At 33.7% G+C, this 15,197-nt stretch overlaps 1 protein-coding gene across 1 annotated transcript in view; it reads right to left on the minus strand.

Annotated features, from left to right (window-relative positions):
* The window catches only part of LOC120339242 (dynein axonemal heavy chain 12-like), a 50,727-nt gene that overhangs the window by 23,895 nt on the left and 11,635 nt on the right, over positions 1-15,197 (minus strand). Inside the window, exons 19-40 of the mRNA XM_078115958.1 lie at positions 14,810-15,010; positions 14,091-14,285; positions 13,073-13,194; positions 12,404-12,632; positions 11,409-11,513; positions 10,892-10,999; positions 10,474-10,594; positions 10,006-10,135; positions 9,019-9,163; positions 8,668-8,811; positions 7,993-8,139; positions 7,039-7,284; positions 6,465-6,694; positions 5,476-5,659; positions 4,730-4,954; positions 3,630-3,818; positions 3,088-3,210; positions 2,619-2,807; positions 2,007-2,193; positions 1,266-1,409; positions 825-954; positions 139-394 (exon numbers count right to left, since the gene is read on the minus strand). Coding sequence (XP_077972084.1) covers positions 139-394; positions 825-954; positions 1,266-1,409; positions 2,007-2,193; positions 2,619-2,807; positions 3,088-3,210; positions 3,630-3,818; positions 4,730-4,954; positions 5,476-5,659; positions 6,465-6,694; positions 7,039-7,284; positions 7,993-8,139; positions 8,668-8,811; positions 9,019-9,163; positions 10,006-10,135; positions 10,474-10,594; positions 10,892-10,999; positions 11,409-11,513; positions 12,404-12,632; positions 13,073-13,194; positions 14,091-14,285; positions 14,810-15,010 — 3,750 coding nt within the window. The remainder of the gene's footprint in view (positions 1-138; positions 395-824; positions 955-1,265; positions 1,410-2,006; positions 2,194-2,618; positions 2,808-3,087; positions 3,211-3,629; positions 3,819-4,729; positions 4,955-5,475; positions 5,660-6,464; positions 6,695-7,038; positions 7,285-7,992; positions 8,140-8,667; positions 8,812-9,018; positions 9,164-10,005; positions 10,136-10,473; positions 10,595-10,891; positions 11,000-11,408; positions 11,514-12,403; positions 12,633-13,072; positions 13,195-14,090; positions 14,286-14,809; positions 15,011-15,197) is intronic.

The raw sequence follows: 15,197 nt of genomic DNA on the forward strand, positions 1-15,197 counted from the left end.
AATAGAATTTTATCACTATGAAAATGATATGAACATGTTTGAGCAATAGAATCATAATAATAAAAAAATTTAAATTAAAATTGGGAGAAGATAGTTTTTTAAACTCTGATTACACTTGTTAGATCTTTTTAAATTTACCTCCATTGTTGCAGTTACAATCTGGTTACATGTCGCAAATAAGTCAGTAGGAAATTCATGAGCTTTAAGATGAACTGACATAATTGTACTGAAGATTTTAGTCATTGTTTCGTCATTGAATTCCAAAGTAGAAATGATGTTAAAATGACGTAGAAATCTTGTTGTCACTGGATTACGAGCACCACCAGGTGGCCCCATTGCTGCCAAGATGATGATGTCAATCAGACTTATTTTTGTGGTATCTTTGAGGTCGTACCTAAAAATAAAAAAATGTACAAGTTATGCAAAAAATTCTTTTAAAATAGGGAATCGTGGTTATTGAATGTAATGTTTGACAAAGTAAATACCGGTAATAATAAAATATCACTTCTATTAATAGCTTTACAATTATTCAAAACAACTATAAGTTTTCCCAAAATCTTTCACCCGGCTCTGTACGATAGACACTGATATATAAAACGTTACTATTTCTATGAGAATCAAAATCTTTCTGGTTCAGCATCACATACCCATTTTATTACACATATGGTGAGATGGTGTTTGAATAACTCTTAAGTACTTTTAAGCGATTATTTTCATCTTTTACTGTTTCACAATTCAATAATCAACTTATTTCAAATCTTGAACTGTCTTTTGAAGAATATGTTTTTGAAAATTCCGTTATTATCAATTCAAAACTGATTTACCAATTTCCGTGGTCAAAATATTGTCTTAGAAGTTCAATAGGTGGTTGTGCTCCATATTTTTCTCTGGCAGGCATATTCATGTCATCCACGAACACAACACATTGTTTACCCATTGGTGGACCGTACACACCTGAAAAGATAATCAAAATTTGATTTTTTAATAAGAAAACACTGTTTCTTTTTAGACTTTGACTCCAGTTCAAACTCCAGGTAAACAAAATTTTGATATTGAAAACTTACGCAATTCTACTTTATTTGTCTGCTGAGAATGCTTAGTAAGGCCCAAGCTTCAAATACCCACGTGAAGGAAATTACCAGCAGAAATTTTGGCTGTGACTCTGGATTAAAAAATTCTGCGATGTGCTCAAAACAGAAGGCAGGTGCAAAAAAGATAAAATAACATCACTAGCTGTATAATTTCAAATGGTTGATGATCTTTACCTTTTCTCCTTTTGTCCAGTTTGGACATAATCAATCCCTGTGTCTGGTTTGCAGTTGTTTTTGCAGAAAAGTTCACAAAAGCAGGTAGGAAGTCATCTTTTGATAAGTTATTCATGAGTTTATCTTTCACATAAGCACTTTTTCCTGAAAACAAAATTGGACACATCAATTTATGGTGAGCGCAGCGCCGTTGGTAAATATTCTCAATATTGTTGTATTTTATTTGATAGTAAATTTCATTGTTTATTTTATATTTGGCATTGAAGTTTTGCTCAATAATAACTATCACAGATTTGAAACTTGGAAGCATCTATTCTGCTTTAAGTAATGCCATGTCATGATTTCAAAAACACGCTTATCACAAACAAGCGCATGTTTCTGACTCAGAAGTTATTTCTGGTAAAATCAATGTAAAAGTGATTATTTTATATTAGTTATTTAATTGCAGTCTAGTATATTCTTGCGATGCAATAATTTATTTTAGACATAGTTTACCCTGGGGGTTCACAGGTTCGAATCTCATAGAGAGCTTAAATATGTGAAATCCTCAGGGTGGTTCACGTACCGACTGGTAAATTGCGACTTCCTCCACCATCAAGTTCATAGGCATATGAAACATATAATAACTGGCTAATAAATAAGTTCATAATCAACATGGACCGTAATCGGCTTTTCTCTCCCCAGAGATAAACATGAAAATCCCATCCCATACTAAAAATAGTGTGTCAATATTAGACATACCAGTTCCAGTTGGTCCAACGAACAGAATAGGTCGTTTGTTTTTGATACAGACGTCCATGAGATATGTATATCTTGCAGTGTCCATGGTCGGAACAATAATATTTCCAACGTTTACTGATGGATCTGGAGTTATTTCTTGTCCTCTCAATAAATGAGTCCATGGACTCCAGTTGCCTCGTCCTTTAATCTAAAAAGAAAATTAATGTTAGGGTGTAAAGTGTTCTTTAAAATTCTTTCATTTAATATTCAATCATTTTTGACCATTCAACTTCATGTTATAATAAAATGGAGTTGATGTTTGATCGATTCAAACTAGTGATATCAATATAATTAGTTTCAACACCAGACAGAACGTTACAGAAATACATTTGTGTTAGCGTGCAGCAGGATTTTGAATTGCATAGTATGGTATTTTTATTCCTGCTACAGCATCCTTGCATTATACGCATATGGATCCACTAAAGCAGAGGCATTGAGGAAGGATTGGGGTTAGTCTTACGCAACCTCTACTAATAGTTAGACCAGAATACAGACTGTTAAAGATTCCAAATTTCAATGTCATCCAAATAGCAAGAAGAAATCTGTTCAGGCTACCCTATGAAGTCAAATTACCTCATAGTAGTAGTAATAAACCAATCCTTGTTCGGGAAAGGCAGTATCTAATTTTCCAATCGCTGATGGAATTGGATGTTCTTCGTTTTTCCCAGTTATGATTTCTCGAAGATAATCAGAAAATAAATTCCTGCCATCTTGATTGATTGTTGCTCCGATAGACCAAATCATTGAAAACAATAACACGCCCTAGAAATTAGATTTTGATTTAATGAAAGATAAATTGGATTCCTCGTTTTCTGGGCAGTCAGACCACGCTTTATTTAATAGTTGAACAATTACCTATGTACTATATTAGAACTTTCCAATTTAAGCTGGTTTGAGATCATGCTTCGAGCAAATAAAAAAAAAATTGGCATATTACTTTAGAAGTACTGAAGTTTTGACCAGTTTTGTCAGAAGCACAATGGAAGAAAATCAAAATATAAACCAAACCCTTGACAGAAGAATTGAAGTCATAAAAATGTACCTGAATATGTATTTTTATATTCTTGTGATCAGATTCACTCTCAGGTGCAACTTCTTCTTTCAACAACATTTCAAAGAAATACATCAATGATCGAATCAAGTTGTGATCTTGTGATCCAATGACCTTGAAAAAAATATTGTTTTTAAGAATGTAAGTCATATATCCAAAAATGAAATGAAAAACTGTGTTCATGCTTTTATCGATTTGATTCAGGAGTCTTGCTGCACACTAACATAAATGTATTTTTGCCGTTTCGTCTAACTAAGATCAAACTTCTTCAGACAAGCATATTTCAAATTTCAAACAGAAATGTTTTAGTGTGCAGCAAGACTTGAATCAAATAAAATAGTCATCTTTATTCTTGCTACGGCATCCTCGCTTTATATGCATACGGGTGCACTTGCGCAATATCATATAGCAGAGAAAAGTACCTACCAGTAGTTAATCTCGGGTAACCCCAACTGATAGATAAGATACTTAATAGAAGCTTTATTCAAATAAAACAAAATCCCGCTGCTGTTTAACATGATTAAAAACAATACCTCTCTGCATTTCTTTCTTACAATCCTGACGCTTGGTGGTACCAACCAATTGAATAATACTTCAATGTAAGATCTGTTGTCCGTAGATAATATAGGTGGAAGTTTGTCGAGCCATGATTGAAACATGGGTTGCCATCCAAGAGAACCAGGCTCCAGATATATCATACCACATCTGCTCACAGTTGCAGGCTGGAATTTAAAGTTTTGGTAATTAATAAACTTTCCAATTTTAGAAGTTGTTCAACTAGAAAACAAGTACCGGTATGTAAATTTATTTTAGAATTAAGAGAGCGAAAAAAGATTTTCATTGACTAGGCTATACAAGATAAACAGCATTTAAAATGCCAAACATATGTATTGTTCTGTGCAAAATTTGGAGAAAATTATATAACTACGCATCACCAAATGACTCTTATCGATCAAAATCCAACAAAAAAAATTAAAACCTGTTATTAGACTACATTTACCATTCATCGAACATGACAGAAAATTTGTTTCACACAAATGTCCTTTTTTGAACTGCTAGTACTGGTAAATTGAACCAGAAAAATCTTGGAATAATTTATCATTCAGAAGGACAATGTTTTATCAGTGACCAGACAGCAGGGTACCCAAAACTGAATGATCTAATACTCTTAATACATTCTGAATTCATTTTGAATACGAAATATAGAATATATTTCAAATTTGATCATGTTAAACAAGAACACACAAAAGACAATTTTCCAATGAATTTGGAATCGCAATATAGGTAAAATAAGTGTTCGTTTTTTTATTTTTCACCAGTTTCAGTAATGAAATTAATATATTTTTGATCACAATTCATTACATATTGAATAAAACTATACTAAAGCAATTCCAAAACACAGAATTTCAAATATCTAATACAGATAATTTCGAATCAATTGGAATATGCAATTAATATGTTTGAAGATCCCTGTAAGAAGAATTTGATATTCATAATGTGCGGCCCAATGCACGATCAAGGAGATTAATGTTGCATATAAATAGAAAAATAATTGTTGAATGCAGTGGATTAGACACAAACGAACAGTATTTTCCATAACAATAAAAAATCTTCAATTCATTCAAACACTCACAGAGGCTTGGGACAAATCTTGAGTTTCAAAGATCAAGCTCATTGCATTTGTCATCTGGATAATTTCACCAGACATCAGACATAATTTTTTGTTGTCGTCAAGTACTGTATTCATCGATTCGATCCACAACGTATCGATGGGTCCATCAAATATAACCCATTTCCTGTCAGGAGTGTCAGTGCTAGAGAATTTACGGAATGTGTTGGCAACGTTTCCATCTGTCCACTGTAAAAATAAATAAAAATAGTAAAAGGCGCCCAGTGGGGAGATGATGGCGTCACAGGTAAAAAAATATCGAACGCAAAACCCATGTTCACCACCCCACCCAGGGTGTAATAAATTGGGTGGGTAATGTCGAACGAGAAAGATTCCAGTTCTTCTCAAAATAGTATCTCTTTGCATATGGTTAGGTATCAGTGACTGCTTGTATAAAGCCTTGCTCAGAGTGAAAAGACATGAGTAAGCAGCACCTTATAAAAAAATAAAGTATATACAACAATACTTTATGAAAACGGCACTCCAGAAGTATGTGTACCAATATGGAAGTAACTAATTTTGTTCGCCTTTCATCAAGTTGTGAAAAGGGACAGAAGCCTATAGGCAGGAGGTATATTCGTAATAGAACTAAAATACGGAAAATCTGAATAAAATTATGGCCTAACCCTAACATGGTTCACATACTACGAGAGTACCACGAAAACAAACATGATTCAAACTGTTTTTCTTTTTTTTTAAATTTCACTTACTTCATGAGACACAGGATCAAATTGACCGAATAGTTGACCCATTGTAACAGCTTTAGGATTGATAGTTTTATACATGACTTTCTCTTCTTCATTTTGCCCACGTTCATTCATCAATGTTAATGCATCAGCAAGTACATGAAGACATTTGGTTTTCCCAGAAAATGAATCACCGACAAGCATGAAACTTAAAAAGGAGAAAAACAGATAAAAATGAGTGAATAGCGTCGTTCAATATCAATGATAAATTCTTGTATAAACTTGGTCAATATGGATTAACATTGAGCACAACTATGGAAGTAATTTTTGAAGTACCGATATATATTTAATAGGTCTAGTCAATTTTATTTTTTCCAACCAGTAGAAGGGTCAGTTTTATACAAAATACAAAGAAAAAAGATAATCACACATTTTACTGGGGAAGGGGAACCGCAAGGAACCAAAGCTGGTCCTTAAAACTCAGAACAAACCATAGATAACCATAATAAAAGTATTCACAATACAGATTAAAAAGGTATTTTTGATTGATTGTACAACAAAATCAGGATATTTGTTACATTCTACCGGTAGTTTTTAAATATTAAAAGGAATCAAGATTGATTGATTTCTCAAGTAAAATAAAAGTATTTGTCCATGCAAAATATAATTATTTAGTTCTCCAGAACTAAATTTCTGATTGGGTTTCAATGAGGCCGAGTACCTTCCTCTATGCTTTTGCGCCAATGGATTCGTATGCAAATAATGTAAGGATGCTGTAGCAAAAGTGAAGATACCTATTTTAAGTAATTCAAAAGTTTTGCTGCACACTAATCTTGTTGAAATTAATCATGTATATGCGAGGAAGTATGAAATGTTACAGAAATATATTAGTGTTGGTGCACAGCAAGACTCTTGAATCACTTAGGATATTCTTCAGAATAACTAAATATGCTAAAAGTACTTAATTTGCACCTGAGCAGATGAAAAAAAAACAAAAAATTAAACCAACTTACCCATGACGTACAATCATCATCTCGTATGTCTGAATAATTTTTTCTAAGAAAACAGGAACGGTTTTTATTTCATGTTTTAGTGCTACCTCTTTAATGGCAGCAAGGAATAGATCATAATCGGCTTCTGGAAGCGTAACACCAGGGAAAAGATCAGATGTGATTCCGCGGAACAGAGGAATGTCATGAGATAAAAATTTAGGAAGATTGACGTCTTGAATGGAACGTAAGAGCTGAAAAAAAGAAAAAAAATTTTGATCAAAATTTTTAGAACCTTCACATGTTTATGGCACTGGTTTGAAGCCTGACACTTGCATCACATTTTATTACCCCACGCGGCTTCGAATTCAATGTGGGAAAATTATGTGTGAGAGGATTGCTTGCGGCATACGGCGATTCACACAAGTTATGACTTTCCCCACCATCAAATGCACCATATGGATACGTCGTCTTATTGGCTTTCTTCTCTCTCGGGATAAAAATTCCTATTCCATAGTAAAGTAGATACATCTAGTCTTTTTTACGTTTAGGTAATTAATCTCACATAAACTTAATCGATATCATAATAATAACTTACCAAAATATCTTCATTTTCATCAGGGTATTTCAGTTTTAAGTTTCCAGCCGCAACTAAGACAGCTTTTACAGCTCGCATTCCATAATCGTAGTGAAACTGACTTGACAATTGTTCAGAACAAAGTCGATAAGTCATGACAATCTTTACTGAGAGATTACGTGCATCCAAGAAACCGCAAGAGTACAATGAAATTTCTGCAATCAGTGCGTAGTCTGGTACCATCATTGCGACAGTACGGAAGAGTACCTAAATATTAAACATGGTATTTTTCAATAGGGTGGAGCAAGGGCGTGGCACCAGTGTCTGAAATGAAAGTCGAGTTTTTTAAGCTAATATTGAGGTCAAAAACACGTCATGAACTCTTTGAGATAAGGAAATAAATTTATAAATACCCTAGATTCATTCTGAGTGATTCAAAAGTCTGTTTCACACTAACACAAATGTGGTTCTATAACAGTTTGCTGCAAGACCTGACATGGGCATACGGCCCGCGAGCCAGTTTATTTTTGGCACAAGGCTCATTGTTTTCCACTTTTACTTTTGTAACACTGTATATATTGTTCATAAAATGTAAATTTTACGCCCCACTTACAATGGCCCGCCAGTCTAGGTGGGCAAAAATTTTGGATTGCTGGAAATTTCAAACTCAAAAACCAATATAAGTATTGAAAAAGCAAAGTTTTGTCAGCCCGGAAAGCAGATTGAAAGCTGGCTTCCCATTTTTAGTCGAAGATGAAGTCAAATTAAATGTTTTATGGTTTGACAGCAAATCTCCAAAATTGTACAATTGAAATTATTTTTATATTCATGATAATCTTCTCTCAGAAATAACAAATAACATAGATAATTAGATAATTCAAATATAATTTCCCTAAATACATACCGGTATATAATTAGTTCACTATGTAAAAATAAAAACTTATTTTATTGAAAGTGAAGAGAAAAGGAGTGTACCTTCAAATTGTCTGGCAATTCAGACCGTCCTGCGTATCCAGGATTCATGGTGATCGCCACAAAACAGTTAGGATTTAATCTAAGTTCAGAACCTTCAAATAGGAATGTTTCAACATGGGTCTGGATAGCCCGTTGAATGCACAACATCTGGAAAAAATTCATGTCGTTACATAGAATATTTTGCTACTTACTAACTAAGAATGTGCGATTTGGAAGGTTATTATAACATAAGAATTTATGAAGTAATTAAATTACTTAAAGCTGGCAGTAGGTATACTCTGATATAACAAAACTCTCATAATAATTTCAGAATAATAATAATAAGATAATAATTCTGCAATCAACTTAGGATAGGATGGGATTTTAATATTTATCCAAGCAGAAAGATGATAAGATGGCTTGATCATATGGCAAACCACTGCCTTTCATTCGGATACATGGCAGGTATTCAATTAACATTAAATTAGGGGTAGCAAAGGATATATGGTGGGAATCGCCATTTGAATGGCCTTCTCTGCAGAGAGTATGTAATAAGCTGTCATAAAAATGACAAGTTTGATTTTAGGGTAGCTACACAAGATGTGTACAGCATATAAAAAGTTGTGTGTTTCGTAAAGACTCGTTCCTGAGATATTATCAATTTCATCTCAGAAAATTGATAAATACTAAAATTACCTGCTGTGCAATGACACTCAGTACTTCAAGTTCAATCCTGTTAAATTCATCGAAACAAGCCCAGGCTCCTGATGACGCCAGTCCTTTGAAAAATTTTCCCATAGCCAGATAATCAAGACCATCAGAACAATTGAAGACAACACACTAAAGTAGAGATATAATTTGTTTTGTTGGATGATACGACTATACTTGGATATATACATTGGATAGGATATGATATCATATTTATCCCAGGGAGATGAAAGACGATAAGACAACTTAATCATATGGCGTACCACATCTCGTTCAATTACCAATCCAATTTTTAAAAGCTTGTTTTATATATGAAACATGCATCACATCAATACTTACTTGGACAGCCAATGCCTTTGCCAGATCTTTTGTTGTCTCTGTTTTTCCTGTTCCAGCAGGACCTTCAGGTGCCCCACCGAGATTGAGATAAAATGCCCCAACCAATGTACGATAGCATCTGTCTGTCAAAGGTGTGATGACAAGCCTGAAATAAAATATTCCAAGATTGATTCGAATTTTGTCAGGTAATAACAGTGAATTTATGAACTCAAAGAATTCATTTTCAGTCACATTTGAAAATTCAGAAATACGTAGTGCATAACTAATGACCAACACACTCACTTTTAGAAAAAAACCTAGAAATGTGTTTGTTCCAGCTAATACCACACTAAGGGTTTTACACCTTAAAATGAAAATTTTCACAGGGAAACTCTCTCGTAGTCATCGCTTGATCAATTTTGAAATCGTGGGGTTGCGACACAACTTTTAATGTTAAGTTCTCTCTCTTTTTTATTTTGTTCACCCATAATCAGCTGACCATTACTTCTCAACTTCTTGGCCATATCGAGGATGGGATAGGATTTACATATTTATCCATGGGAGAAGAAAGCCAATAAGACGACTTAACCATATGACGAACCATGGCCTCTCGTCCAGCTACCATTCCATGTCGGGTATGGGATTAGTTAGTAGTTATTTGTTTTTGTAAGTGGACTTGATTGTGGAGGAATCCATAACCGACCAGCGGTTACATAAACCACCTTACGGCGGCGAGGAGTCCAGCAATCCTCTCGCACATAACCATCCCTGCATGGGATTCAAACCTGCGAACCCATGCAGAGTAATTGGAGGTGCGATGGCCAGCGTATTCCGAACGTTCAGCAAGATAAACCACACCGCTGTGCCGGGGTCATTACAAAAGCGATTTGGTAGTTATTACAGAATTGATTTTGGTCGATCACGTGTTAGCCTTCAAAGCAACATGATAACATAGACTGAACAACTGGTTAAAAATTTGTAAATAATAGCAATAATGATGTGAATTACCTTGGAGAATTTCCAAGATATTCATATGCATATTTCACATTAGCATTAATAATACGAGCTCTCGCATTATCATTTTCCCAATAATATCGCAATTGAGCTAGCCAGTTAAAATCCTTTTCATTTTCAACATCTGAATAAAAAAAATATATAAAAAATTTAAAGTAGACCAATTATAAATCAGTGAATGTAACACTAATGTAATGCAGAACTTGAGAATGCTGCTTTAAAAAAAATGGTTAGAAATATATTTTTGATCTTGAAAATCCTGTACCTTTTCATTAAAATACTTGAATATTGATTAAAAGCATGTTTAGATATCAGCCTGAAGGTCATCTATTTTTTGCGATAGGTTTAATGGGATATGAATTTGATTTAAAGATGAAACAAAAATATTCTGGACTATAATTTGACCATTATAAATACGAATAATTATTATATAAAAAACTTGAAATTCAAATTACAACAAACCTTTATCTATCATTTCTTGAATAACATCACGAGCATGCACATCGATAGTTACAAGAGCTCCGAGTGTGATACGGGTTTGTTTCAAAAGTTTTCCACGGACAAGGTTGACTATATCACCAAGCTGTGATGATAAAATGATATTTTCAAATGGTGTTTATAAAAAGTAACGCAAAGATTAGTAATCGCTACTTTTGAAAACCTTTGTTTCATCTACATTATATTACGGTAAGCACATGGAAACAATATTTTATGATTTTTATATCTAATTACTGGTTGCAAAGCTGTGAGGCGAGAGAGGACAGAAATGCATACATAAAAGCAGCTATGCATATAATACAAGGGTGTGCCAAAATATGTATTATTGAGTTATCGAGAGGCATGGTAAAACAAGAAAAACTAAAAAAATCCTTATTCATACCTGAGTGACAAGAGCCTTATAATATTCCTTTAATCCATTATTTCCTCCCTTGTTCAATGCATCGTGTACTTCATACGTCCAATACATTGATGTCACATACAATACAATCTAAAAAATTTTCAAAAAGAATCATATGGTTATTTATAAATCTGGTATAAACAGAAGCACAACTGACTAGTAAAAATCCTGTTAATTTATGAGCAAATTATCAACCTAGAAATGAAATTTAATGCTGGTATTCTGAATGAATCACTCTTCTGACAACATGGAATAATAAGTTTATTATATTTATGTGCAATATTTATTTAATTCAAGATACAATCAGTTTAACACAGCTGACTTAGAAAAACCAATAATGCTAGAAAACTCAACAGATTTTATATGTCTGTAGATTCGAGATGTGATTGACCATACATCATATGCACAGTCAATCAAAATGTTGATTAATTGACACATTACAAAGTCGCAACCCATGACACTAATAATCAAATGTAAAATGTAAAAAATCCTAACTTACCTGCCCGGGCCATTCCTGCACCCATTTATCTCTCGGATTCTCAACATAAGCTTCTTTAGCTTTTATGATGACATCTCTTACTGATCTCAACATCACATCTTCAACCTGTTTGAATTTCAAATAGATCAAAAATATTGACATGGGTAGAGAAATATGTGATTGCTATTCATATAACATGTTCGATGCTGCTGTAAGTGGCATATTTATCAAAAACTGCAGCATACGTGAAGTAGAGAGTATAGTTCACACAGAAGACCAATTTCGACAATAAATCAACAAAAAGATATAATTAGAATACAAAACTATATAACAGTAAGAATGCAATATAAGTTTTAGGCCGACATAAAGTGGATGAAAAGGATTCCATTCTTCAAGACCTAGTCAGTGAATGGTTGGTTGCAAATAGCTTAAAAACATAGAAGGGAACATTATTGCCAAGAAATGCTTTAGGTCACTCTACAAAGTTATCCGTATGCATTTCAAGCATAAGACCTTTTATATATTTAAAACTCCATGATTCCTTTTAAATTTGAATTCAACGACTCGGCAGAAAAAGCCCACATTAAAAATAATCAAAAACCATAATATATCCTTGAAGTCAATGTTTAGGTATTCTAAATGTGTAACCAGAATTTTTACACTTATGTTTGTATTGTACAGGGCGAACCAAAAAAACAGATCACAGGTCATTCAGAACACATTCTAGAGAGGACGGCCCGTGGGCCAAATCCGACGCGTTGGGTAATTCAATCTGGCCAGCGTGATGGTGCAACAACCAAATTGAAACCAAATTCTGATGCTTCAGTTAAAAATAGGCCAAGTAATTTGTCGCGATTGCAGTTAATTTTAGCTTTTGAGTTCAAGTGGTAAATAAATTATCTTCATTTCATTAGAAATAATTAAACGATTTATTAGTTCTATTTGTTTTGAGTCACCTCGTATCATGAAATTCACTAATTCACTGAAAGATAAATTTAGCTAACAAAATACCGTACCTGAAGAAGCCATTTTTCCACAGCACCTCTGGCAGCTGAAGTTGAGATTAACTCGACAAGTTGGACGACTTCACCTTCGCTACTCAACATGGATTTAATATCGAGATTTTCAAGAAACTCAAGTTTTGCAATCCCCTCAAAGCATTTTTTGAGATGAGGTTGCACTCGAGTCGGATCTTTAGTCTCAGATAAGATCTCAAGCATTTCGTCATTGGACAAGAAGAAAAATCTGTAAAAGAAGACAATCCCATTTATTAGTGAAAATTGAATTTTTCAATAACCTAATTTTCTATACTGAGTTGCATCACAGTTGCGTCGCACTGTCATAAATTTCATTTTGTAATATTGTGTCTGACCAGAACCAGAGACTACGTTTTTAAATATCTTAGGTTCGAACTTTATGTCCACCACCTTCCCCAGGGCATGGGTATGCAATGTCCAAATCAAAAAGATCCCCCATACTGAACTGATTCAATTAGTGATTGAAATTCCTAGTACATGTCCTGACTTAGAGCCTTTCTTTTTTCGAGTCTTTTTATAACCCTGACTCAAGTAAGAAGCTATTCCAAAAATTCTTAATGTCGATTTGAGTCAAATTAAAGTTTTGAGAAAAAATATACCTTTTTTGATATGAGTTCATTGTGTAAGCAAAGTATTTGTTTACCATACCTTGGAAAGAACAATCTCTTCTTTTCCAAATAAGCATTAAGACCTTTCATAATCTTATCTAGTAGAACATTGCTATCCAACAGTTTTTGTAGAAGGCCAGTCATCGATGTTGCAGCCAGAACCTGAAAATTAATAATTTGAAATTAATAATTAAAAATAAAGAGAAACATTCTAAGAAAAACACATATGCATGGGTGATGCTGTGATTAAAAGTACTGGGGATTAAGCTTAGAGTAAAAAGTTTATTTAATGCTGGATTTGGCCACATTCATGCAATGGGTCAGGTGTACCGTGTGCCTAGAATCTCGAGTCGTGAGTCAAGTAATACCATTTGACCATTTGAGTCTCAGGTCAAATCTGAGTTCAACCAAATTTTAAAATTTGAGTCCCAACTCAGGTCGAGATAGTCTTAAGTCACGAGTTAAGTCTGAGTCATAGTACCGGCATATATCACAAATAACAGCAAAATAGATAAATATTAGTGACACTAAGAATTGAATGCTCCATTCCATGTTAAACCAACGTTATTTTGAAAATCAAACTGGGATTTAATCACGGATTGACAACATTTACTTTGGCATCAATACAGTCTATTTCAAGTTATTTCTGTAACATGCTAATGGATTTTTCACTCCCCAATACAAAATTAATCGGCAATGTTTATTGGATTGTGTAGTGATTTTTTGCTATTTCAATACTTGTTTAAAATTATCTTTTGAGTGTCAAACTATCAAGTCAAGCTTGTGTTAATTTTTTGCTGGAGCGCAAAGAATAACAGTATTTGCTTTGTTATTTTTAGTGCATCGTTGACGAAAAATTTTATTGCGCAATAAAGCACTCTGTTATCGATTGTTTCCAGACCGCTAAAACATTTTATTTAATTTCACCGGTTCGCTGGTGTAAGAAGGTTGAGAACCACTGATTTAGATAACCTGAGTTGAGTCTAGTCTTCTCTTGGAAATATGCCATATTTACAGAACTGAATTTTTATTCACCACCCAATGAAGTAAATACATACGTGTGTATCTCTCATGGTAAACTTCATAATCTCTTTCCAATTTTTATCGATAATCTGGAACAGACGTCCTTCCTCTGGCATTTGTTGCATGATGTCTTCTGAACTGAAGATTGGTTCAAGATATAACCATTGTGATTGTACTTTCAACCACTCATCAATTGTATCTTGGATAAGAAGAAGTCTTTCTTCCCATTCCTGAAAAGGTTTATAGGAAAGAGTGAAGGCAAAAAATTGAATTGAATTGCATAAACTTGGTATGATTGGTGGCAGTTTAAGCATTAGATGTAACATTACACATTTTTGGTTGTACTGTGAAACGTCGAAAGCTCAAAGCGATAATTTCTATCAATGATTCATGAATTGTAACTATTTAAAAACCTAAATTCTGATAGCAAACGCTTTGAATGTGCAAGTGTTCTTTGTCTTCTGTAAATGCTTAGTCAACATATAGATTTTTGAGTTCCTGTTTGAAATATTGACTTCAAAATTCCGACTTCGGTTCTGATTCTTCAGAGTTTTAAAGTAGGACACCATCTCCGACTCCAATAGAATTAAACGCATGTCACACTCTGGCTCGAATTCTACAGTTCTGATTCAAATACACTATTCTCTTTGCTTTTTTAACAATCTTCCAGATCAAATTTTCCACGCAAAATCATTTTTATTTACAAATATTTTTACATTCAAAAACTATTGTCTTTAAATAACATCTGACAAACCTTAATTTCAGCTTCAAATGGTTTGATGAAAGGTGATCCACGCATGGTTTGAGTTTTTACAATCTGATCGTCGAGCATTGTTTGAACATCATCAACTGAAGATAGGATATGGACTCCTGAATCTCTGTATGGTAATGTACTGAACATCATGTCATCCCATTCAACTTGCATCCTTGCCAGAGCTTTTTCAAGTGAGAATTCCTATGAACAATGAAAGAAATATTACTGATGTAATCAAAATGAATGATTAGAGAGTTTGACGTTAACTATGTTGGCATTGCAGGCTGAATATCCCGTTTAAATCCTTCGCTTACAAGTTACAACCTCACTCAGAGAATGTTGAACAGAATCGTAAAGATTTTGGTCGTTTAAAGAAAATGTTGTATAT

The sequence above is a fragment of the Styela clava genome, chromosome 9 (genome assembly GCF_964204865.1).
Source record: "Styela clava chromosome 9, kaStyClav1.hap1.2, whole genome shotgun sequence".
Lineage (NCBI taxonomy): Eukaryota > Metazoa > Chordata > Ascidiacea > Stolidobranchia > Styelidae > Styela > Styela clava.